This window comes from Malania oleifera, chromosome 2, assembly GCF_029873635.1.
Source record: "Malania oleifera isolate guangnan ecotype guangnan chromosome 2, ASM2987363v1, whole genome shotgun sequence".
NCBI classification, from domain to species: Eukaryota; Viridiplantae; Streptophyta; class Magnoliopsida; order Santalales; family Ximeniaceae; genus Malania; species Malania oleifera.
This window is the reverse complement of record NC_080418.1, coordinates 151187485-151215226: the sequence shown is the minus strand read 5'-3', so window position 1 is coordinate 151215226 and position 27742 is coordinate 151187485. Positions and strand designations below refer to the sequence as shown.

The window sequence follows — 27742 nt, the reverse complement described above, 5'->3', positions numbered from 1 at the left end:
TATATCAAAACTTGAAGATCGTTATTAACTATATATTAAGAAGGCAAGCCTGCTGAAACCTAAATGTGGAGCGAAACAATTTCCAGCTACATACACACACTAGCAAAAAGCTAGATGATTCCACTTGGACAAATATTCCCTCTAATTTAATCTCAAAGTGTGAAGCTCAAAACACTTACAACATTATTATAAAACAAACATAATAAAAATTTCCTCCAAATTAGGATGAGTAATATTACAGTATCAGATGATGTCCCATAGGAACAGCATAACAAGTGAGACATCCAGCACCTGATATCAAAGAATCAGCCCCCAGAATAAAAATGCCAAGCAGGAACTACCAAGAGAAACAGCAGCAGCTCAAGAATCTTGGGGAGTCTCAAACCTCGTTGGGGTATCAATACCCATCATACAGCAAAGGCCCGATACCAAAATTAGAAGTAAAACAATCCCCTGCAGATCACAAGCAGCAAAAGTGTCAGGATTACTATCTGAAGGCAAACCGAATAGAAACGAGATGAGAGAGAAGAAAAGGATTATCCATTGAGTCGTCGGTGACTTGCAGTGACAGGTGAAAAGTGGACCTGGGATAACTCAGAGCCAGACAGTAAAGATTTGACAGAACACCAAGTTTTTGAGAATATTATTTTAGATTGCATTCAATGATGGAAGATTCATGTAATTCCACCTAATGGAACTTCAGGATTGCCACTGGTAATAGTCGGAACCCCAAATTTTTGTCAAAAAAGGAAAAAAAAAAAAAATTCCATCCCTAGAGTTTAAACAATTTGGTATTGTTTTTCCCCAACCGTCCACAAATTCTTAGATGAACAATTAAATAAATCTTAATTGCTTCACATTTTCGAGTTTGGCCTTCATTAAATTTCTAGCTTTGCCCTGGTCATCTGTACCCAAATAAATTAGAATTGATTGAGAATTTGAACCAGAATCTTACAATTTGACTTGATTTAATTCTAAATTTGACAACTACTCCAATAAGTGTATTTAAAAGAGACAAATGAAGGCATTGAAAAATGCAATCAGTCTGGCTCACGGAAATCAATTCAGTTGTTCAAAGTATGTGCATGCCCCAAACAACACTCTCTGCTGAAAATGAATATTTAAGAAAGGAGGCGACAGCAACTTACAACTAATACTCCCTCCAAAAGTGACGATTTGATCAGGCAAACGTCATCACATACGGTGGAATTGGATGATCCATTTCCGTGGGTACCTTCAGCGAGAAACCTTTGTATCTCTTGATATGAAGGATACTGAATTGACCTCAATGGGTCCGAAATATAGAGAACAGCATACCTTGTGCCTGACTGATCCAAAGAACTGATTAACTCGGAGAGAATCTCACCTGCATATTTGATCAAACTATTTTCATTAAAATCTTACAGACCCAACTGATTTATCACACCCAAAATTGGAGATTAAATTTGACATATCATCCAATACAATGAACTATTGACATACTCTCAGAACGGGTCTGATCTGGTTCTTTTGAAGAACGTGAGCCTCCATTGCAGAACACAACCATATCTGCTTGCCCCCCTCTTCTCTTTTCCATCCTTGTAACCAGATAATCCTGTTCATGTTTTAGGTTTTGTTAGGGGATGCTGGGAGTAAGATCTTTGCCATAGAAAGTCAAATTTTCAAATACAGTAATATCATGAAGTTGAATTACATGGACTGATGGCAGGTCTGAAAGTTTTCCGAAATTGTCACCCTCTACAGAACATGACTCCAGGAAGGCAACATTATTGACTCCTAAATCATGTCCACAAGTTTCTGTGAACCCTGAAATCAGAGAACTTTCCATCGTCTCCTTATCGTCTGAAGCAGCAACATATGGGAATGCAATGGAAAAGTTGGACTCTGTGAAAGACACCTGGACAAAAACATGGAATTAAAAAAGTAGCTAGGAGGGCTAATGCAACCTTCTAGAACCAAGATGAACTACTTCTAAGCAAGCAGACTATGATACCTTGAGCAAGTCCACCAGTGCTGGATCTGCATGTTTTATGCCAGAGATATCAACAGATTGCAACTACATATAAAAGAGGACAAGTAATCAATAATCAGGACCTTGAACAACAGCACAAAGGCTGCAACATATTGCAACAAGTATAAAATATTCATGCTAGGCTGTACAAGGGTAAAGCCTCAACTGGCCCCTAAGCTGAATGATCCTAGTAAAGCCACCATTTTTAAATATATATATATATATATATATATATACACAGGCACACACACACACATTGCATAGACTTAAAAATATTAGGAGAAAACTCAATCAGCAGATCCTTTCATTTTAATATTAATGAAACAACAATTACTTAACACTGATATTTGAGTTAAACACAGTAAGGAACAATATATGAAAATATTTGAGTTAAACACAGCAAGGAACAATATATTAAAATTAATTTACCCAGAAGCAATTTATTACACACCATAAAGAGAATGTCACTAGGATTAGGTGGAAATGAATAAAAATGAGAATACATACGCTAAGGAGATTAATCGAATATCACACAGCGCCAAAATGGATTAAACCCTTACCCTTATTTATTTATTTATTTATTTGTCAAATCAAAGAGTCTTACCTCTCCACCAACAAAAACAAGTGCAAGATCCAGAGACTTCTGTAGTTTGTTGCCAGGGCACTAAGAAAGAAAAAGAGAGGAAGGAGGGTGAGGAATCAGTATAACTGTATAAGCATATAAACGATAAACACAAAAAACAGTTTACTTCTGTTTTACAACTTGGGAAAAAAGTAAATAGATCAGTAAGAAGTGTAAACTTTTCAGCTGTCTATTCTGAAGGAAAGAAATATACCAGAATGTTTGACCAGCCCCCCTCAGACAGAACAGACTTGGCTAAATCCTTAGGAGAGAAGGTTTGATAGTTTACTACTTCCTTTGTTCTGTTTAAAAATTACATGAATCCAATTAAACAAGGGACGAGAACATAGGAGCAGCATAGAATTTGATAGTAAACAAAAGCTGTACAACAAGAAATGAAAACTTCGTCAGCAACATTAATATTGTGCAACCAATTCACATCTTTAAAAGTACAGCCATCACTATTGTATGATACAGTGTGATATATTTGATATGCAATTTCATGCAAATGGTAAATATTGTCAGTGTTTATGACATTTTATCAATTTATATAATAAATGAAAATGTGAACAATGGAGAAAAAAAATATGTTTGATCCAAGCAGAATGCTTGTGTCCAGAATTACATGATTGTAGAGGTAGTTTGGGTTAACGAGATTATCTCTTGCTATCTCTTTGCTTCTTTATGAAGTTCTTGAGTTGTTTAGGTATTTGATCCTGATAAAGAGTTAAATTTACAAGTTCAAAATGCTTCTAGTTTCATGTAATAGTGTACACTATTATAGACCAACAAACGGACACCAAATAGGAACAAAATAACAAGAACAAGAAACATGAAGAAGGAGCAGCTCATCACATATTTAAGTTAAAATTATGGACAAATAAACATTAGAGACTGTGAGCCTAATTATGTAAATGCAAAGTGTTGGCCAAGTGGCAGCAATTGTCCTGCGTGGTAGGGCTTAGAGTGTGGGTCAAATCATAATCAAAATGTAGTTGAGCTATAGTGCAGCCGCAGGCGCTCAATCCTACAAGTAGTCTCAAAGCCAAGGTCACAGATTCAACTCAAAATGCTAGACACAGGGCATTTTTCTTTGTTTTGGTTGGGAGGTGAGGGGGGGTGTACAGTACTTGACCAGGGTGTGGCAACAATCAGCCTGTGTGGCAGAGGTTCAGAGTGTTGACTGACATGACTCATGAAGCTGAATCAGTTTCATTTGTTGCTATTCTTTAAGAGATGAATCAGATTTATTTGCTGCAATTCTTTAGGAGCTGAATCAGATTTATTTGTTGCTATTCTTTAGGAGCTGAATCAGTTTTATTTGTTAGGATTATAACCATTTCTTCATGCTGATTTTTAGGCAGATTTTTCTGCAATTCAAATTCAGTTTTAGCAGATTTTTCTACGATTTAGTTGTCAATATGGTGTATAAATATATAGTTGTTGCTCAATAAAATTTAGCCTTCTGCAATCTCTAAATCAGCTTCTCTCATTATCCTTACACACTGTTTTTTTTAAAAATATCCAACAAATTGGCATCAGAGCTATAGTCTTGAGGGACCTATGAGATTGAGAGAGCTCAAACACAACAACCTATTCAGAATGACTTTAGAAAATTCATTCACTATAATTGCACCTCCAGTGTTTGATGGAACAAATTATCAGATGTGGGCTGTTAGAATGGAAGCCTATCTTGATGCTAATGATCTATGAGAAGCTGTTGAATAAGTATATGAAGTTCCAGCCTTGCCAAACAATCCAACTCTTGCACAAATCAAAAATCAAAAGGAGATGTAGCAAAGAAAATCAATAGCAAAAGCAACCTTGTTTGCAGCAGTCTCATCCACCATTTTTACCAGAATAATGACACAGAAAACAGCCAAGGAAATTTGGGATTTTTTGAAGCAAGAATACGAAGGAAATGAAAGGGTCAAAGGGATGCAAGTGCTGAATTTGATCCGAGAATTTGAGACGCAAAAGATGAAAAAATCAAAAACAGTAAAGGATTATTCTGACAAACTTTTTGGCATTGTCAACAAGGTAAGACTCCTTGGCATTGTCAAGCATTACCTTGGCAGAATTGTTGAATGCACTGCAGGCACAAGAACAAAGGAGGCTTATGAGGCAAGAAGGATCTATGGAAGGTGCTTTTCAAGCCAAATCACAGAACAACAATGGTGGAAAGAACAACAATGGTGGCAAAAACGAAAAAAAACATAACAAAACCAACAAGTCTGGAGGTTATGCAAGCAACAACAAAAAAAGTCAAAGTAGCAACACTCAAGTCTTTCCACTTTGCTCCTACTACAAAAAAACCAATCATCCACAGAATAAGTGCTGGTGTAGGCCAGATGTAAGATGTCACAAGTGTGGTCAGTTAGGGCACATGGAAAGGATATGCAAGACTCAACAACAAGGAGAATCCAAGGCTGCTGGGGATCAACCTCAAGAGGAGCAGTTGTTTGTGGTATCATGCTTTGCCACCAACAACTCCACAGAAAGCTAGCTTATAGATAGTGGTTGTACAAATCACATGACTTATGATCGAGAGCTCTTCAGAGAACTTGACAAGACTGCTATTTCTAAAGTTAGAATTGGAAATGGAGCACACATTGCAGTAAAAGGTAGAGGAACAGTAGAGATTGAAGGCCACACAGATATGAAATTAATTTTTGATGTTTTACATGTTCCTGAAATTAATCAAAATCTTTTGAGCGTTACTCAATTGTTGGAGAAAGGCTATAAGGTATTGTTTGAAGACAAAAACTGTGTGATTAAAGATACAAAAGGCACAGAGGTGTTCAAAGTTCAAATGAAAGGCAGAACCTTTGCCTTGGATTTGATGAAAAAGGAGCAGATTGCTGTACACAAAGAAGATAGCAATACAGTGCTTTAGCACAAAAGATTAGGGCATTTCCATCATGCCGCTCTACTTTTCATGAAGAAGAACAATCTGGTGAAAGGCTTGCCTAAATTAGAGGAGTCGTCTCCTAAATGTGCTGCCTGTTAGTATGGGAAGCAAACTAGGCTTCCTTTTCAACAAAACAAGGCTTGGAGGGCCACACAAAGGCTGCAATTAATACACACAGATGTGGGAGGACCAATGAAAACACCATCATCGAATGGCAATAAGTATTATATTGCTTTCATTGATGATTACTCAAGAATGTTCTGGATTTATTTTTTAAAGCTTAAATATGAGGTTGCTAACATCTTCGTGAAGTTTAAAGTTTGGGTTGAAACTCAAAGTGGATGCAAAATGTAGGTGATTAGGTATGATAATGGAACTGAATATACCGCTGAAAAATTTAACAAGTTTTGTGAAGATGCAGGCATTGAACATCAGTTGACAGCACCTTACACTCCTCAACAGAACGGTGTTGTGGAGAGGAAAAACTAGACAATTATGGAGATGACAAGGTGCTTGCTTCATGACAATGGGCTGCCAAAGAAATTTTGGGCCGAGGCTGTAAATACAGTAGTTTTTCTGCTAAATAGATTGCCAACAAAAGCTTTGCTGAAAAAGACTCCATTTGAAGCATGGTATGGCTATAAACCAAAGTTGTTTAATCTGAGAAGACATTTGGTTGCCTATGTTTCTCTTACATCCCTCAAGTTAAAAGAGACAAATTGAACAAAAAAGCAGAATCTGGGATCTTTGTAGGTTATAGCTCAATTTCAAAGGCCTACAGGATCTACATATCACAAAGCAACAAAGTAATTGTCAGCAGGGATGTACAATTCCTTGAGCTAGATAACTGGAGTTGGGAGAATGACAAGAAGCTTGAGGTTCAGGAGGAGAATGATGATATGGATGATGAACCTGTTAGAGGAATTAGATCACTCTCTGACATTTATCAAAGGTGTAATGTTGCTGTAATGGAGCCTGTAGGGTATGAAGAAGCTACAACTGATCAGAAGTGGATAGCTGCAATGAAGGAGGAGCTAAAGATGATTGAAAAGAACCAAACATGAGAGTTGGTAGACAGACCTAAACACAAGAAAGCTATAGGAGTCAAGTGGGTTTACAGGACCAAGCTCAATCCTGATGGTTTTGTAAACAAGTACAAGGCAAGACTTCTTGTCAAGGGATATGCCCAAATGTTTGGGGTAGATTTTTCTGAAACTTTTGCCCCAGTTGCAAGGTTGGATACCATAAGGATGTTGCTGGCTCTTGCTGCACAAAAAGGCTAGGTTATACACCAAATGGATGTTAAGTCAGCTTTTTTGAATGGATACTGGGAGGAAGAAATCTTTGTGGAGCAATCTGAAGGGTTTGTTTTTCAAGGACATGAGGAGAAGGTATATCGACTGAAAAAAGCCCTGTATGGTTTAAAACAAGCACCAAGGTCCTGGTATAGCAAAATTGATGCACACATAGTGAACTTAGGCTTTGAAAAAAGTCTGAGTGAATCTACTTTATATATCAAGAAGACTGATGATGAAATACTTGTGGTATCTCTGTATGTTGATGATCTACTCGTTATAGGAAGTAGTAAGGAGCTGATTGACAAGTTTAAAGAAGAAATGAAAGATGTCTTTGAAATGATAGACCTTGGGAGGATGACATTCTTTCTTGGTATGCAGGTACGTCAAAAGCAAAATGAAATATTTCTATGCTAGCATAAATATGCAAAGGAAGTCCTCAAGAAATTCAACATGGAAGAGTGCAAGCCAAGTGCAACTCCAATGTATCAAAAGGAGAAGTTTTGCAAAGAAGATGGAGCTGAAAAGGTGGATGAAAGGCTGTCCAGAAGCCTAATGGGGCTGCCTAATGTATTTAACTGCAACCAGGCTAGATATCATGCATGCAGTGAGTTTGCTATCGAGGTATATGCACTGTGCTAGTGAAATTCATTTTCAAGCAACAAAAAGAATAGATATGTTAAGGGCACAATTGATTATGGAATAAGATTCAGTCAAGTTAAAAACTTCAGTCTCCATGGTTATTCTGATAGTGATTGGGCTGGATGTGATGATGATATGAGAAGCACCTCAGGTTACTATTTTAGCTTTGTTTTAGAATTTTTTTCATGGTGTTTTAAGAAGCAAGAAGTCATAACTCAATCCACAGCAGAAGCAGAATATGTAGTTGTTGCTGCTGCTGTGAATCAAGCCCTTTGGCTCAGGAAACTTATGACAGATTTGCATATGGAACAACAAGAAGGCACACAAATATTTGTGGACAACCAAGCTGCAATTTCAATTGCTAATAATCCTGTGTTCCATGGCAAAACAAAACACTTCAAAATAAAATTTTATCTTCTAAGAGAGGTACAAAGGGAAGGAGAAGTGCGGCTGATCTACTGCAAAACAGAAAATCAAAGTGTTGACATCCTAACAAAGGCACTTCCGAAGATTAGATATGAATTCTTGAGGTAGAAGCTTGGTGTATGCAGCTCCAAAGTCAAGGAGGAGTGTTGACTGGCATGACTCATGAAGCTGAATCAGTTTTATTTGTTGCTATTCTTTAGGAGATGAATCAGATTTATTTGTTGATATTCTTTAGGAGTTGAATCAAATTTATTTGTTGCTATTCTTTAGGAGCTGAATCAGCTTTATTTGTTAGGATTATAACCATTTCTTCATGCTGAGTTTTAGGCAGATTTTTCTGCAATTCAAATTCAGTTTTAGCAGATTTTTCTACGATTTAGTTGTCAATATGCTGTATAAATATATAGTTGTTGCTCAATAAAATTTATCCTTCTGCGGTCTCTAAATCAGCTTCTCTCATTATCCTTAGTCTCTGTTTTTTTTTTTTTTAAAATATCCAACATAGAGAAATTTGGTCTCTGAAAACACTGCTCTCTTGGCTAAATGGGTTCAACAATTCCCCTTAAAGGATTCATCCCTTTGGCATAAAATCATTAAAGAAAATTTGGTTTGAAAGTGAATGACTGGGATACTAAATTGGGATCTAGATGTTCTTCGGAATGTCCATACAAATCTATCTCAGATTTATCCCCATTTCATTCCCCATACTAAGAATGTGCTGGGGTGACAGTTTTCATATTCATTTTTGGGAAGATATATGGTTGGGAATGTTGCTTTGTCCACCTCTTTTCCTCGTCTCTACCGTTCGAGTTCAGGGCATAACAGTCATGTTATTTCTTCTTTTTCTGTTGATTCAAATGGTCCTTTGCCTTCTTGGAATTTTCATTTTCAAAGGTTCCATGATATGGAGATGGATGAGCTTTCGTCTTTGTTGATGATCATGAATAATTTTCATCTTTCCTTAGAAGCCAATAGTCATTCTTGGTGCTTGGAGTCATTAGGGGCTTATAGTTATTCTTGCAGATCCTCTAGTGTTTTTTTTTTAACCTGTTCTAATTTTTCCTTTCCACTCCATTAAAAAAAATCATGAAAGCCTAAATTTCCCCCAAAATTTAAGGCTTTTATTTGGTTGGTTGTGTTAGCCTTGATGGCTACACTATCATGGCTTATTGTGTTTTGATGATATTAACCTACTTCTTGTTCCTAGTGTCTTCCATCTTTGCAAATTATGCTTAGTACACGTACAAGTGACACTCACGAAGTACTGGATCGAAGGCAAAGATTGTGTTTGGTAAAGTCAATACCAATGACTTCTTGTGGAATTGAAGACCTTTTAAGACACTTTGATGCAGAGGCAACATCAAGGTTTTGCAGCCATGAGAGAATTTAGAAGAAATAGAAGAGAGGAAGGAAGGAGAAGGGAGGGAGAGAGGAGATACTAGGGGGAAACTCACGTTCAAATTCAACAACTGTCTACAACATGGCTTTCACACACTATTTATAAGAAAGCCTATTCACATGAAACTATATAAACCCCAAAAACTACATTACACTACAAACATACCCCTAGAATACGCAAATATTACAAAAGAAAAAAAAAAAAGCCCCCCAAATACACATAATAAACTACTAACTTAACTGAACAATTCCTTGACCCAACTCTTCTTAATTATTCTCCAGCAAGGATATTCCCAAGGTCTTGCTTCTTGTCCTACATAAACCCTCTGTGACTGCTTTTCCAATTGAAGCTGGCCTTTGGTTGTTCATTGGAAGGCCTTTTTCTCTCATGGAACTTTCACTCTTGTTATTGAAAGGAGAAGTGCTAATTTCCTTAGAATCACAGAATATCGCAGGGGAAGAAGGATCTCCATCATCCTAGAGATAGAAGAATTCATATGGTTCCTTGAATCTTGGGAAGAATCCTAAGTTTTGAAAAAAGCCATACTCCATGCAACTTGGTTTCGTCAAACAAGGAGCAAGGATAAAACACTCACTCTACAGCTGAACTCAAACAAATTTGGGAACTACCTTACCCTTATGGAGATCAACAGTTGTGGGCGGAGAACCCTTGCATTTCCAGAGGGGTATGAATCCAAGGGTTGAATACACAAATGCTAAACTAGATACAAAAGAAGGGGAAAGAGAGATATATAAACACGAACAAGGATAGAACACTCACTCTACAGCTGAACTCAAACAAATTTGGGAATTACCTTGCCTTTACATAGACCAACAGTTCTAGTTGGAGAACCCTTACATTTCCGGAGAGGTATGAATCCAAGGGTTGAATACACAAATGCTAAACTAGATGCAAAAGATGGGGAAAGAAAGAGATATTAACTAAAACTAGCCATAGCTAGAGAAAGGAAGTGCAAAGATTTAGGGAAGGTAAAATGCATAAAGGATGAGAACAATAATGTATTGGTTGAAAGAAGAAGACATAAAGGAGAGCTGGTGAAGATACTTTAATAAGTTGTTCAATGAAAATCAAATTAAAAGCTTAAACCTAGAAGTGATGAATGAGGAAGACACGAAAAATCTGATATTTATTCGCAAAATTAGAGCCACTAAAGTTGAGGTAGCTTTAAAAAAAAAAATGAAAAATGAGAAATTTGTAAGTCTAGATAACATCTCAATTGAAGTTTGGAAATACTTAGGAGATAAGGAAGTATATGGTTAACTAATTTATTTATACAAAATGTCGAAGGAGGGGAGAAAAAGTATGTTAATACCTATTTACAAAAACAAAGGTGATATTCAAAACTGTAATAACTATCGCACAATTAAACTTATGAATCAAATGATGAAACTATAGGAAAGGGTAATTGAACAAAGAATAAGAACAGAAACAAAGATCTCAAAGAATGAACTTGGTTTTATATCTGGGAGAACAAAAACAAAAGCTATTTACCTATGAAGAAGATTAATGGAAAAGTTAAAAAATAAGAAAAGGGACTTGCATATGGTCTTTATCAATGTTTTGAAAGGCACAATTAAGGCTTGCCTCAAGGCAAGGCATGCATAAAATGCCTCAAGGATCAATCTAAAATACCAAACCCCAAAAAGGCTAACTCATTAGATATGGAGGTTTATTGATTACACGTGCAAACTGCGTAATTGGGCACTTTAACCCGGTCTTTACGGCTTATATTTTTAATTAAATATCCAAATTTTTCCAATATTTTAATAAAGTGTCGAAATTATCATTCTTGAGTTTTATTGTGCAATTTACAAGTTTTTGATAATTTTTTATCGCAGGAAAAGTCCCGGGAACTAAAACTGACACTTGTTCGTATTTCATGCATAACTTTTCTGTTCGAACTCCGATCAAGATGATTCAAATTTCTGGAGAAAGAGGAAAGGATTATATACAACTTTCGTGTTTTGAGTTTTGTGAGAAACTGGCTTCAGAAGGGTCAAATATTGCGGTGAACAGAGAGCAAAAATGTGACCCGGCCATGCAGGCCGGGTCGGGCAAGTTGTTGGGTCAGGTTGGCTAAACCGGGTCTAGGGCTTCCCCCAATCTCTTTTAAATTCTTCTTCTTCTCCCCCTTCTTTCCTAGGCAGCCCGAGGGCTTTCCTCCTCTTCTTCCTTCTTCCAATTCCCTTCCTCTTTATCTTTTCCTTCTTGGTTTTTCCTGTCCTTCTGTTCTCGCTCTCTTTTTCTCTTTTCTCTATTCTCTGCTCCAGCCACAACACTGCCTCATCCTCTGCAAAACACCAGCAGCTCCAACTCCCTCAGCGTCCCGAGCACCAGCCATCAGCAGACCCCTTGCGACCACAACACTGCCTCATCCTCTGCAAAACACCAGCAGCTCCAACTCCCTCAGCATCCCGAGCACCAGCCATTAGCAGACCCCTTGCGGCCACAACACGGCACCAACTTCTCGGCCACCACAGCAGCGGCTCTTCTCCAACAGCTTACTGGCAGCCAAAGCTCAAGGCTTCCCTCTGCAGCAACCGAAGCTCCATCTCCAGCCCCTCCACAGTACCAGCAGAAGCCCACACCAGCAGCAGTAGCAGAGCTTTGAAGACCCCAGAAGCTCCTCCATAGCACAGCCAGGCTAGCCGAGCACCACTCCAACTGCAACTCCCATGGCTCTCTCTATCTCTCTCTCTTTTTCTATCTCTTTCTTTTATTTATTTATTTATTTACTTTTTTTGTATTGAAAGTTGGACATGGTTAAATTAGTATTAAGGTTTATTTTAGATTTTAAATAATTGTTAAGTTGTTTTTGCCTTTGGAAAATTAAATTAGTTGTGCTTTTTGTTCAAGATTTATTTTTATTTTTTTGTTGAAACTCAATTTAGATTAGGTTTGGTTTTATCAAAGTTTGTATTTTTCTTATGGTTTTTCGTTTTATTGATGCAGTGAGCCACCGTGGAATTAATTTGACCCGGAAATTGTATATTGTGAGCATGAGTGGCTAAGTTCGGTAACTCGGGTTGTGGGTCAATGTCGTTTGTTTTCCATGGTTTAGTTCTCCTAAGAAATTATTGTTAAACTTTTATTTTGTTAAAACTGAATATTGAAGGCATCGTTGATAAATCACTGGCTCTTATTTCTTGTTTTGTTGTTGACGATAGGCACATCAAAACCTTGATTTAATCTAGGATTTTAATCAACTAATTTTTACATAAAATTCGGTCATTGCTTAATGAGAGTTTTTATTTTCTTCCGTTTGGATGTGGCCAATTTACTCGATCTTTAGTAATAAAATTTCATCTTATTAATGCCTTGATTGGATTAACAAGAAGAGGAGTAAGACCTAGGAAATTAGTAAACGGTGGAAGCAAATAGACGTTGAACCCGTAACCCAAATGTTTGGTAAAATTGTTTCAGTTAATCTGTTTAGTTTTGGTTGCGTTATTAGATTTACATTTTTGGAAAATTGATAAAATTTCAGTTTCATTTTGATAGTTTACTCAAGCTTCTCTCACTTTGTTTATTGTTTTCAAAATCGTAAAAGACAAAAAAGATTTTCAAACCCCATTTTTCAACAACAGGATTTCACTAAACTTGCATAAATACTTTGATACTCAGTGGTCCCTGTGGAATACGATCCTGGACTCATCCTTGATACAACTTGACACTTCTGCACTTGAAAGCACAACTCAGAACGAGTCATTTATGCATTTGTATAAAAGGCACATTTTTTGTGCCTTTTTAACTGATGCTTACACATTTTGGGTACGATATTCTCAAGTTAGATTTGTTTACAAAATTCTGACTACATGGTTATACAAAGGAATGCCATAATATGTCTAGATTTCTAAAACTCTTGAACCTCAACATTTCCAAAATAATTGAGATACATAATAATATCTTCGATCTTGAAAACAATTTGAACTTTGTAACATTATAGCTATCTCTTGTCGTGATATATGCAATGAACATAAGTTAGCAATTTTGAATGACCAACAAGAAGTTTACAAATTCTATTTGGTTTTTTAACATTTTATCTGCGATTAGTTTAATTTTTCTTTTTTCTTTTTTTTCGATAAAAAAACTATATAAACATCTTATTAGTCATTTAAATAATTTTTATTCTTTTTTTTAATTAAAAAAACTATATTAGATAGAAACAGGGGAAGACACAACGTGCAAGGACTAGGAATCCACCAAATAAAAATATTTATTTCTTTATTTCTTAAAACATGTGTAATTTATTTACATATTCTTCTCTAAAAATAAATTTCTCAATTGACTTATGCCTCAATGCCTTAAGGATTATGCCTTGCCTCTTACAAGTTAAAATGCCTCACCTTATGCCTTCGCCTTTTAAAACATTGGTCTATAATGACTTAGAAAAATATTATGCTAGAGTACCTATGGAAGTCCTATGGTGGGTTTAGAAAAGAAGAAAATATATTGATTTCATTAAGGATATGTATGATAGAGTAATGACTAGCATTAGAACTGTAGGAGGAGAGTCTAGAGAAATTCCAATAACAATAGGTGTACATCAAGGTTTTAATTTAAGACCCTATCTGTTTGATTTAGTGATTGATGAACTTACTAGGCATATCCAAAACAAGATACCATGGTGAATGTTGTTCACAGATGATATTGTTTTGATTGGTGAAAGTAATAGTGGGGTAGAATCTAAATTAGAACTTTTGAGAACAGCTTTGGAGTCTAGAGATTTCAAAATAAGTTGAAACAAGACAGAAAATATGAACTATAATTCAACCATATAAGGAGGAATATTGAAGACAAGATTAAATTTGATAATCAAGAAATCAATAGCATTAATAGATTTCAATATCTTGGATCTATTATGCAAGCAAAGGGAGAAATGAAGAGGGAGTAGTACATAAAGCCAAAGCAGGATTAGTAAAATGGAGGAGCGCGTCAAATGTGTTGTGCGATTGTAGAATAGCATTAAAATTAAAAGGAAAGTTCTATAGGGCAACTAGAAGACCCCATATTTTATGGATAAAAATGATGGGCATCTAAGAAACAAGACATTCAAAAAATATAAAAGTACCTGAAACATGCATATCAAGGTGGATAACATTAAAAGATAAATTAAGGAATGAATATATTCGAAATAAGTTAGGCATATCACCCTTTTATCTCTTCTGTTCTGATCTGTTCTTCTTCGTCTTCTCCTCTTCTCCTCTTCCTCTAATTCTCCCCATTAACTCTACCAATTGTCTCTATTTCTGAATTCTATTATTTGTCCTACATAAAAATTGGCACGAGAGCAAACAAAATCCACACAACCATTTTACATCACGAGCAACTTTCTAGGAAATTACACCCATGCTATTGGTTTTGAAACTCCACTTTCCAAGTTTAGTTTTATGACACCTCCATCACCATCACAGATAGAAACCACCAAACCCCTGCAATTTCACCTCCACCTAACAAGGGATGTGACCCCACGTGCCGCCCATAGTCTTAAATTTCCACAAAAATGTCGAAATTTCCGTCGAAGTTTCCGATTTCCATCACCCTCAAAATCGAAATGGCAGTCAATTTCCTTCTTGCATAATTTCCGTCGAAATCTAAACTAATCATCTGAAATTTATTGAAATCTTGAAATTTTAGCAAAACTTGTCGAAATTTTAACTATACAATGAAATTTCATCGGAATTCAAATGAGAAATTTAGGAATTAAGTGAGTTTTTCTTTTAATTTATTTTATCGAAACAAAAGATTATTACACGTGCTTTTGAAATTATATGAAAAAATAAATTTACAATAACATTTTATTTAACCATTCATGTCTAAATTTAATAATATTTAAATGATTTATGAATTTCGTTTGCATTAACTAAATATGTTTAATGTTCATTATCTCACAAATATGTAAGATACACAATACTATTTTACAACTTTTCCACCTCATACAAAACATAGATGTATTTAATTTGTAATGTATTAATCCTAAAACTTATATTATTATGTTTGGTAACCATTTCTAAAGTTTCACAACAAATTCCATGCTTCACTACTAATTTCTGTTATTTTTTCAAATCGAAATTGAAATTTCCGTTGAAATTTCCGTACTCTTGGAGCTTCAAAATTTGAGTTGAAATCAAAATTTAAGACCTTGGTGCCACCTGAATGTTCTCCACTCGAACCCCTTCAGAAATCCCAGATTTGCCAGTGTTTCCTTGACACACCACCACCACCATTACACTCACCACCGCTCGATCTGGCACCCAGCCAGACCACCATTACTGAAGGCACCTAAAAATCAGCGCACACACACACCAACGAAACACGAGTGAAAAAAACTTCCAGAATCTTCTCCCTCTTCTAGAATTGAGACAATTGACTCCACCTACAATATTTGGAGATTTTGGATCTGGTTGATTGGAAATTGATTGATAAAGTTTGGTTCACATTTACAAGGATAAATTCAGCCTGATCTTGGACAGTCAATGCAAATTTCAGAGTTTTGAATGCCTGCCTACATTCAGATTGTGGCCCAGCTTCTGTATTTTGAGGTTTACTGCGACAAATTTGCTTCTCTTCATTCAATTTTGATGTTGATCTGAAGAAATCCGATTTTGATTAAATAAAACATATTGTTGCAAGAAAAAGTTCAGTGTGAGAGCACCATCTTCAAGCTTATTAGTGGAGCATCTATGAACATCAAGCAACCTTTGGTAGGGTTGCTCAAAATTACATTACTTGGACTCCACAAAAATTGATTTAATCTGAGCTAATCTATTTGGTGCTTGTCTGAATTTGCATCAGTCCATATTTACTCTCCAGTTGAAGAAAAAAAAATTATAGTCAATTCCACATTTCTAGTTCCCAAATAGTTGGCAATTCTCAATAATTGATGAAACCTAGGTGTCCTTATTTTAATGGTTGTTCAGGTTCTCAGGTTTTCCTAGACTGGTTGAATGACATGGAGAATTGTTTTAATTGGTATGACCTGTATGGCCACGAAGTATCTACTTAACCAAATCAAAACTTCTTGGTTTAGCAAAGCAATATTGGAAAAAAGTTGAAAGGGACACTATCATGGAGAACCTCCCGCTACCACATTGTTTGTAATGAGGCATATTTTAAGAGAAAAGTGTGCCCCCACATTATTATATGGAGCAAATAGTGGACCAATTATGTAGTCTTAGGCAACTTTTTCTTCCAACAGCACCTATTATTACCCTTCCTAGGTAATTTTGTTCAAGAAAGGGTCGAGGCTTACCACATGGCTTTGGAAGCTAAGAGCATAGTTTTTAAACCGGGACTAGATTGGCCAGTCTAACCCAATTAGACTGGATCTGGTCGGGTGATTTCGTTAAACTGGATTTGCAGCATACCGAAGTCAACCTAGCCGGACCTGACCAACTCAAGCCAACCTGGCCTAACTTGTTGAACCGAGCAGAATGACCCAACTCTCATTTAATAAGGAAAAAAAGAAGTATATTTGGAAAGAGGCGAATATTGAACCCGAAACCTCAAGGCTCAGGAAGAGGCAACCTGCCATTGAACCAAAAAGTACCTTGTGATTTATTTCTCAACAACTTTTATTTATATAAATTTTCTCCTTACAAGTGCCTATACTCCCATGTATAACTGACCCTCTATACAACTTACATAGAATTTTTTTTCTTTAATGTGAAAATCCAAAATCTTCTTTTCTGCCTTTGAATATTTTCAACTCCAAATGTGATATTTTTATTACTTATAAAATTAAGAATGTTCTATAAAATAGAAAATTATAAAGTTTATCTAAATTATTTCTAGTAATTTTTTTTTATTATAATTAGCTAATAGATAATTATAAGTCTAACCACATTTATAATATTATCTTGGATGAATATTATTATTATCATTACTATTTTTATGTTTGTGTTGTGCGTCTATGTGTGTGTGTGTGTATATATATATATATATATATATATATGTATGCATGTATATATTTATAATATTTTTTTGATAAGTAATAAGTCTGTTGACTTCAAAAATGAACACCAAGTACACAAGGAGTGTACATGGGGTAAGCAAATCAAAAACAGAAATTACAAAAATCTAGTAAATCAAAAACATAAGAAAATGATTGGTTTCACAAAGCAGCCAAGCAATCCATCAAAGTTGTAAAGAAAATAGCTTCAGGTCCGAAATGGATCTTTCCTTATCTTCAAAACACCTACTATTTCTCTCCCTCCAAAGACACCACAATAAACAATGAGGAACTATCAACCAAATAAACCCATTTCGATAACAACCAAATCTGACTTGCTAACATGCTAGAAGTCCCACTACAGTTTGCGGCATAACCCAGCTCACTCCAAACAAACCCAACACCATAACCCACAAGTCCATTGCAACCGGACAATGAATAAAAAGATGATCAACCGTCTCATTATTACACTTGCACATGTAGCACCAATCCAATATCCAAACCTTTCTTTTTCGTAAATTGTCAATAGTTGAGCATTTCCCTAAAGCAGCAGTCCAAACGAAAAAAGCTACTCTAGATGGAATTTTCTGTTTCCAAATACTTTTCCAAGGAAAGCCACAATCTTTGGAGCCCATTAAAATATCATAATAACCTTTAACCAAGAAGCCCTTCTCTCTATCAGATTTCCAGCACATCTTATCCTCACCGAACCCCTTCACCGATGCACCATATATGGTATCCAAAAAACCAGTCAAGGCCTCTAATTCCCGAAGATACATACCCCTAAAGAAACTTACATCCCAAAACAAGGCTCCATTATCAAACTTCATAAGCTCAGCCACACTAGCTTCTTTATCTCGGCAAAATCTATACAAATCAGGATAGCTAACTGCAAGAGACGTCTCACCACACCAATGGTCTTGCCAAAATTTTACCTTGGACCCATTCCCAATATCATATAGAACATGGCAAGAAAAAGAAGGCCATCTCAACTAATATTTTTCCACAAGCCAAAATCATGTGGACCATTAACAGGCCTAGTACACCAACCATCCCATTCACAGCTGTATTTCACCTCTATCACTTGCCTCCAAAGAGCAGCCTTCCCCATCCCAAATCTCCATAAACTGCCTTACCTTCCTTATCCCCAAACCACCCGAAGAAATGGGAGAGCAAACAGTGTCCCATTTAACCAAATGGAATTTTGGTTCATCACCAATGCCACCCCATAAAAAATTCCTTTGAAGTTTCTCAATACGGTTAGCCACAGCAGCAGGAATAGGAAATAAAGATAGAAAGTAAGTGGGTAAATTAGATAGAGTGCTTTTAATTAACGTGACTCTACTTCCCATAGATAAGTACAAACATTTCCACCCTGCTAACCTTCGTTCTATCTTCTCCAAAATTGGGTTCCATATTGTCTTATCCTTGAATTTGGCTCCCAATGGAAGACCCAAATATTTCATAGGAAGATTACCTTGTTTACAGCCAAGGACATGCAAGAATAAGTCAAAATTAAACACCATACCAACAGGAACCAACTCTGACTTGCCCAAATTTATCTTTAAACCAGAGACCACCTCATACCACATAAGTATCACACGGAGAAACAAAATCTGATCCAGATCAGTGCCACAAAAAATTACAGTATCGTCCGCAAAGAGAAGATGAGACACCACCAAAACTCTTCCCTCTATACGCCCCACGCCAAAGCCTGACATGTGACCATCATGGACAGCTTTATCCAACATTCTCCCCAGGGCTTCCATAACCAAGACAAACAACAAAGGAAACAATGGGTCACCTTGTCTCAACCCCCTAGAGCTCTCAAAAAACCCACAAGGAGTGCCATTTATCATAATGGAGAAACGAACTGTAGATATACAAAAGAAAATCCAACACCTCCATTTGGCAGAGAACCCACCCCATTCTAGTAACTGCATAAGAAAACCCCAATTTACATGATCAAAAGCCTTCTTAACATCTAATTCGCAAAAGTAGCCCTGACACCCCAGTTTTCAATCTACTATCAAGGCATTCATTAGCAATAAGTACAAGGTCAAGAATCTGCCTGTTCCTCACAAAAGCATTCTGTGAAGTTGAAATTATATCTTCCATAACCGTGCGAAGTCTGGTGACTAAGACCTTAGCAATGATCTTATAAACCCCGCCAACAAGACTAATAGGGCGAAAATCCTTTACTTCAATTGCTTCATTTTTTTTTAGGAATGAGAGTGATGAAAGTAGCATTCAGGCTTTTCTCAAACTAGCCTTTAGCAAAAAAAATTACGGAACACAGTCATAAGATCAGGTTTGAGAATTCCCCAGCAAGCTTGGAAGAAAGCCATTGTAAATCGATCTGGTCCAGGTGATTTATCACCATTAAAATGTTGTATGACATCAAAAATTTCCGCCTCCTCAAATGGTCTATCTAGCCAATCTGCATTATCACTGGATATTCTTGGAAATACTAAGACTTCTGGGAATGATCGACTAACTTGTTGCTCAGAGTATAAATTCATGAAAAGTTAAGTGATGTAATCAGCAATCATACCTTGATCGGAAGACAAGACACAATCAACCACAAGGCTCTCAATACCATTATTTCTTCTATTAGAATTAGCCATTCTATGAAAAAATTTGGTCTTTGCATCCCCCTCCTTCAAATGTAGCGCCCTAGACTTCTGCCTCCAACTAATCACTTCTAAAAGAGTGAGCTTTTCAATATTGGTGCAGAGAGTAGCTTGTTTTAACTTTTCCTCAGCAGTTAAAGGAGGAGTCTCCTCTTTAACATCCAACTCATTCAATTTGTTCCAAAGTTGTTGTATCTTAATAGTGACATTCCCAAATTCCGCCTCGTTCCACTTTTTTAAATCCAACTTCATTACTACCAATTTCTCAGCTAGTATGAAACTAGGATTTCCTTGGAACGAATAGGATGCCCACCACTCCTTCACTTTATCAACAAAGTTCTCCACCCTCAACCACATATTTTCAAAGCGAAAAGGAGTTCTACCTCTCCAATGACTTCCCCCCCCCCCCCTTCCAACAGAATTGGGTAGTGATCAGGAAGTATTTTGGACAGTCTTCTCTATGAAAATTGAGTGAATTGATCCGCCAAGAACGGAGAGAAAAGAAACCGATCTATTCTAGAAGCGGAGGAAGAATTGGACCAGGTGTAAAGGCCTCCTTCCACAGATATATCCATCAGCACATAAAAAGAGATAAAATCCAAAAATTCATGCATAGCGCGAGTATAACTTACAGCCCCTAGTCTTTTTGACGGGAAGCAGATTATATTAAAATCACCTCCTAGGCACCATGGTGAATCCCACCAACTAATCAGCCCCGTAAGCTCCTCCCACATTTTCCTAAGCCTCTTGTTCAAATTTGGCCCATAAACACCTGTGAAAGCCCACTCAAATTGATCACCAACATTTTTAAATTTGCATGAAACAGAAAAATACCCCATTGCTTCCTCCACCTTTTCCACTACCCTTCAATCCCACATCAGGACAATACCTCCAAAAGCACCTTCTGAACCCAAGTACAACCAGTCTACATATGGACAACTCCATATACTTCGGACAATTCCTCTAGTAATCCATTCAAGTTCCATGTACGCAACAAATTACGAATATGAAGCCTCTTCTCAACCTCATTCAATCCTCTAACATTCCATGAAAGTATCTTCAAATTCATTTAGAAACAGAGAAAGCCTGCTCCCTATTAATACCACTGTGCCTAGATGAAGTAGAACCACAATTAATTGAACTTAATAAACCTTTCAGTTCTCTTAAACCTTTCACACCAATTCTCTTCAAGTCACGTGCATTTTTTTCCAAAGTAGCCCTACGATGTAATTCAGCCTCAACAACCAGCAAAAAAGTTGTTACTTGATTTTCCAACCTTGTAAGGACGTGCCCAGATATTTGTCAAACCCTTTAAATCTTCTTTGGAACCACTCGGAATAAGGTACTTCCCTCACTAGACTCTCCACATCCACAACTTCCTGTCCTTCCATAGTCAAGGGTAAAGAATAGGCTAGTGGTTCCACTGCTAAAGGTGACAAACCCCTCTCGTTAGGTAGCTCAGCAACCTCTGTATCATTGTCCGAGGCTCAATCCTCCACAAGTACATCATTCCCATCAAACTGAGCGGGTAACACCTTCAAAATATCTGCAAGCTTCAACATAACCAAGGACAATTGGTTTTGCTCTTCCAAACCCTCTATGACTTCATCGGGTAGCAAAGAAATATGAATTGGAACCGCAACTCTTCTTCCATCTCGCAGCTCAAGCACTCACTACTCAGAATTTCCCCACGTCCTGAAAACATTGTCGGAATGTTCTTCAAGAATCAATTGAATGTCTCGCTGCAAGTTTTCCTCACCATCGGATGTGTTTGCTGACTCACTAGTGCCGAGGCACTCTTTATCGGCCTCATCATAGCCTAAGTGCACTGTATCAGTCTCGTCAAAGCCTAAAAGCTCAGTATCGGTCTCATCGGTGCCAATACTATCAGTTCCGGTGTCATTGAAAGATTTCATCGACTGGGCTAGCATCGACGCGCTTCAGTGATCAACTTCAGATTGCTTTGAATGGAGAACCACAACATCGCCCCTTCTCACTGAACTCCCCAAGGCTGAAGATGACGATTATGGATTCTCAGTCTCATTGTTTTGCAGGGCTTGTGTTGGTTTGGGCCGCCAAACTGAGATGGGCTTGGGATTAGGTATGGGCTTTGGCTTGAAGGGAGCTTTGGGCTTAAAACTTTTATTGTTTTCCTTGATCTTCTCTATACAACCCACATCCTGAGCTTGAGTAACTTTGGACAATATTACCTCCCATTCTCCATCCGGCCCACTATGCAATATGAGTCTTATATTCAGAGATACATAAGAATTTGTGTTACCACTAACGTCCTCAGTAATTTCCACCCAAACATTAGCCTTTGATTTTGCTTGTTCCTTCCCAGTACCCAAATCACGTATATCGTGTCTATGATTTCTCAATTTTGAATTTTGAGAATATGGCATTAATTGCTTTCCATTCTTGCTACCACCATCATCTCTTCGACCCCCCTCCACCGCTACCAACAAAAGAGTTTTGGAATTCTCCCCTGTGAGTTTAAGTGCAGATTGGGATGTCTGTTTGCTGGCTAATGTCTGTTTGCTAGCTAGCGTCTTAGGAGCAATGGCTTTCCGTAGATGAAATCCAAACCCGCTCCACCCACTGCCCAGTTTTCCTTCTGGCACCACCAAAAATCCTTTCCGACGGCCATGTATAAGTTCCGAGATCATTAAAAAACAACCATGTGCATTGCATCCCAGCTGCAAAATAAATACTTTCTCACCATCTCTGAATGTTTGTGCAAAATTACCAAGAATTACATTGGACATTAGCTCCTCCACAATAGCTAGCAAACCTTTTGCACTCTTTTTGCCCATGCAAACTTATCGGAGAGAGTATCAATTTTGCTCAAAAATGCGTAGGCTCCCAACCTTCGTCGCCGAGTATCACAACCCAGAAGGAGAAGACAATGACTTTTGGGTTCTGAACCAATGAATAAGTGAACCCTAGCATCGCGAGTCGCAACCTTCAAACCTCCCTCCCAGCCTCCATTGCCCGACTTTGCAACGTTCGAACCCCAACCGTGGCCGAACATTGCAAAAGTGCAGCCTCCATCGCTAAACGTCGCTTTGTGGAAGGCTTGAATTCTTCTTAAGCCGATGCTTTTCCTACAGTTTTTGAGAAAGTTTGAAGATTAACTTAGGGTGGTTGATATATGCTCAAGAATGGAGGGTTCTATTTTCTTTTTCGTAGAATCCAAGACTTTTGAATTCTCAATACCCAAATCACATATATTGTGGCTATGATTTCTCAATTTTTAATTTTGAGAATATGGCATTAATTGCCTTCCATCCTTGCTACCACCATCATCTCTCCGACCCCCCCTCCACCGCTGCTAACAGAAAAGTTTTGGAATTCTCCCCTATGAGTTTAAGTGCAGATTGGGATGTCTGTTTGCTGGCCAACGTCTCATGAGCAATTGCGTTTCGTGGATGAAATCTAAACCCCCCATTCTTGAGCATATATCAACCACCGGTCCGACCGACCCAGTGGCTTTATCAAGTTTAAGTTGGTCACCAGTGTGGGTTTTAAAATCATGGCTGAGAGATTTCTCCAGCCACAAATCCAAAACATTACTCCCTATTTTAAAGAATTTCATCAATCTAGATCAGTTCCTCCATGGTCACAAGGTATTACTAGATCCTCCCAAATGTTCAAGAGAAACTCATATTGTTGAGGATAAACAATCAAAATATAGGAAGTGGCCATGCAAAATTTGTTGTGTAATTGAGTATCATGAATACATAAATATGTGCACAATTTTTTTTTTAAGTTTTTTGTTGACATGAGTCATGAATCTTCTCAAAATGAGGCCATAGAGTTGTCTCTAGTTACTATAAACATTGTTGGAGCCTCTACGGTAGAGGTGGACCATGACTTGTCATCAAACTTGGTTGTTCAGACTTGCAATGAACATCAAGATAAGCTGTCAACAACTAGGACACATATGTTTGTCAATGACCTCACTTTTCAACCTCAATTTTCCATTTCTAACCCTAAAAGTGAGAAACAATTGGTTACTCTAGTGATTGTTGAAAATTCTTTAACCATGGAACCTATTGTTTACAATTCCCTTGAGATTATTTCCTCAATCCAGTAAACTTGTGCCTCCATCCCCTCATCTTCTTCCTCTACATTTTCCCTTAACCAAATCTAGTTAAACATTGTTCATCATCCTAGACTATGAAACCAAACACATATTTGCTTGACCTGCCAACAGATTTGGATATTAAATTGATTTCTTGTTTGGAGGACTTGTTATTTTATCAAAGGACATTACAGCCTTCTATGCTACTTGGAGTTGGAGGATCATCTATATATTATCCAATGGTGATTAACGATGCATGTTCAATTTTGTTCCCATTCATGGACTTAAAGGTACTAAGCCATTTTAGAACTCAAATTCGAGTTTTCTCTAACAAGGGGAGTTCGATGGTGAACCATAGTGGAGAAATTTAGACGTTTATATTGTAGCTAGGTTTTTTTGTTTTTAAATTCATTCAGGCAGTCAACCCCACCTGGTGTGACCAGTTGGTCATGGGTTCGAGTCTAAGGAAACAGTCTCTCTGCATAAAAGTAGGGGTAAGGCTGCATAAAATGTGACAACCCTCCCCTTACCCTCCCAAAGTGGGGAGTCTTATGGCCCAAGAACGCACTTTTTTTTTTATTGGGAATTTCTATGTAAATATGCGTTAGTAGTAATACGAATCAGAATGAAGCAAAAGGGTTCATGTAGCCGAACACACCTAGTAGGACTTAAGGCTTGGTTTGTAGTTATTGCTGTTGTTGTTGTTGCTGTAATTTGGGAAAACTATGGTTATTTTAGAAGTTTAGTTAATTTAGGTTTATTTATTGGGGTCTCTATGTAAATATGTGTAAAAGTAACACAAATCAGAATCCTATTGCAGTCTTCTTCTAAATCAGAGTCCAAATGCAGTATTCTTCTGAATCAGAATCCAATCACAATCTAATTTTCTCTCTATTCTATCCCTATTCTGTTCTGTCCCTGTTGTCCAGCACCCTCTTATCTCTTCTGTTCTGACCTATTATTCTTCTACTTCTTCTCCTCTTCAAATTCTCTCCCTATAATTTTTCCAATTTTCTCCCTATTTCTGAATCCTGTTGCTTGTCCAACATCACTTGCCCTATGCAACAAAAGGCCTTCTTCCTAAGCAAAAGAAAAGAGGGAGAAACTATAGACAGCAACCATAAAATAGAATAATTGTTTTAGATGATAATCGAGGTAGAATAATCCAAATAAAAGACTCAACTTTTACTAACTAATACAGAAGGAGCATATTGGAAGCATGTCCCTCACTTAGCAAGAAAATATTACCGCCACCTCACTTTACATTATCAGTTCCCCCCCCCCCCCACCTCTACCCATGTGTGTGTTATTTGCTTGCTCATACAATATATAACTCCAAAAATACATGGCTTCTTTTTCTTAATAAAATTTTACAACTCTTCACAAGGATTAGCAAGGAAAGTCTAGCAAATCAAAACCATTTAAATCTTATACATGATGGAAGGGACAAAAATGAAGCATATGCAATGGTGGCTGCATAGAAGAATTATTCAAGAACTCAAGTACCATTCCCCCACAGTCTTCTAAGAATAATATAAGGAAGAGCGCCATTTGCAAGCAAGTTTCATTGAAAAGTCTCTAACATTTTAAACATGAGAAGCATACCTTGAAGGACTTTTTCATAGCTGATACACAATTTACAAAAGACAAAAGGTAACATAAAAGTAGATGCTACAAATAGTAGAGCTTAGGGCACATAACAACAATAACAAACCAAGCCTTCAACAACCCCACTAGGTGGGGTCAGCTACATGAATCCTTTCGGCTACTGTACACGATCATGGGCAATTTCCTCCAAAAAATTGGGGGTTATTAAATCCTCACTTACTAACTCATTTCAAGTTATTTTAAGTCTACTCCTACCCCTTCTACTACCCCCTCACAGTAACTAGCTCACTCATCACTGGCACATTATTTGGCTTACGTTGCAGATGCCCAAACAATCAAAGTCATCACTCTCTTATCTTTTAGAAGAGCTACACCTAACTAACCACAAATATTTTCATTCCTCAATTTATCTTTTAATGTTATACCACTCATCCACCTTAACATTCTCATCTCAGCAACTTTTATTTTTTGGATACGTTGTTTCTTAGTCGCACAACATTCTAATCCAAATGGCATAACTTGTCTTACAACCGTCCTACAGAACTTTCCTTTGATTTTAAGGGTATTCTATGATCACATAGTACATTCGAAGTACTACTCCATCTTATCTACTTGCTTTAACTTTAAGCATTACATCTTCTTCAATTTCTTCTTCAATTTGCATAATAGATCCAAGATATCGAAATCTACTAGTGTTACTGATTTCTTGACAATCAAGTTTAACCTTTTCTCCAATATTACTACCACCATGATTGAAATTACATTTTCATATATTTTATCTTATTTCTACTTATCCTAAAACCTTTAGATTCTAAAACTTATCTCCATAATTCTAACTTAAATTCTACCTCATCCCTAATTTCATCAATCAAGAAAATATCATCTACAAACAACATATACCATGGAACCTCATTTTGGATACTTGTAATAAGTTCATCCATCAATGGAACAAAAATACAAAGACCTCAAAGTAGATCCTTGACATACACATAAAAACATTAATTTAGATAAATAACTAAAGCAGTGAATACAATCTTCCAAAACTGGACTTTCTTCTGCTGCTTCTTTTACAATAAAAAGTTCATTATGCTACAAAGTGAAAAATCCTAGAGGAAGCGAGAAAAGGTTGCATACCCGTCCTGATGAGATGACCACAAAAATGCAGGGACCGTGGATGGCAACGTCAGCCCATATGGGAGAAGACTTGCAACCAGCAAAACAGCAATGAATGCCGCCGAAATGGTATCCATCTTCAAAAAATTCCCAGCCAACACGGCAACAGGTTACGTCAAAGAACATCTCCAGAAACAATATATATACACACACAAGCACACGAAGAGAACTCACACCTTATCAAAGCTAACATCAACAAATGAAGCAACGAAAAATAGATAAAAATTGTTGACGGTAATTAAAAAAAACAACATGAGCAGAACATTGTATATTAGGCTAGAAGCGCAAACAAATAGAACTGAACTCGCGTTTGTTAGAGAAAGAAAAATCAAGATCTAGGGTTGCGGGTTGAAACATCTATTCAAAATAAAACAAATAAAAAAATGGACGATCTGATCCGATTATGAACTTTGCGGCAATAAAAATAACCAAAGAGCTGAGAGATTTTTGCATACCGCGCAATTCGATGACCAGTGACCTCTTCTGGTACGATTTGGTGCTTGCAATAGGCAAAGGGCTTGGACAGGCTTCAAGGGCAAGTTTCCGGCAACATGTGGCTGTGTGGGAGAGCAGTTTGGTAATACCGAAGAAGAAGAATAGCAGAAATTGAGGAGATTTCTGAAGACCTTCTGCCGAAAAGCTGAGATTCATTAAAGGTGCCACGTTTATAATAATGGGACTCCCCGTGCTATCTTTTTAAAATTTAAAATTAATCTCATGTAAATATTTCTTTTATTTATTAAAAAAATAAGCACTTAGGGTATAACTACAAAAAAAAAAAAATACATTGCAATTCAAGGGTAACCCTTTAGGGTTCCTAAAAATTGGAAAGTAATTTTCTTTCTCTTTAATTTTTAAAATGTCCTTATACTATTTAATTTGTTATTATTATTTTATAAATTTTAAAAACTTGAGAATCGTGAAGCATGCACATAGTATCTCCTTTTCTCCCTTGATCCCCCA

The 27742-nt window shown here is 37.0% G+C and overlaps 1 protein-coding gene across 1 annotated transcript; it reads right to left on the bottom strand.

Annotated features, from left to right (window-relative positions):
• Positions 1 to 27742, bottom strand: LOC131149658 (uncharacterized). The gene is made up of 9 exons (XM_058100298.1): positions 27235 to 27742; positions 26741 to 26856; positions 2848 to 2935; positions 2616 to 2675; positions 1994 to 2056; positions 1694 to 1897; positions 1483 to 1594; positions 1149 to 1366; positions 1 to 453 (listed from the first exon to the last, which is right to left on the bottom strand). Exons 2-9 carry the CDS (start codon positions 26854 to 26856, stop codon positions 361 to 363), a joined length of 954 nt encoding a protein of 317 aa, XP_057956281.1. The 5' UTR covers positions 27235 to 27742; the 3' UTR covers positions 1 to 360.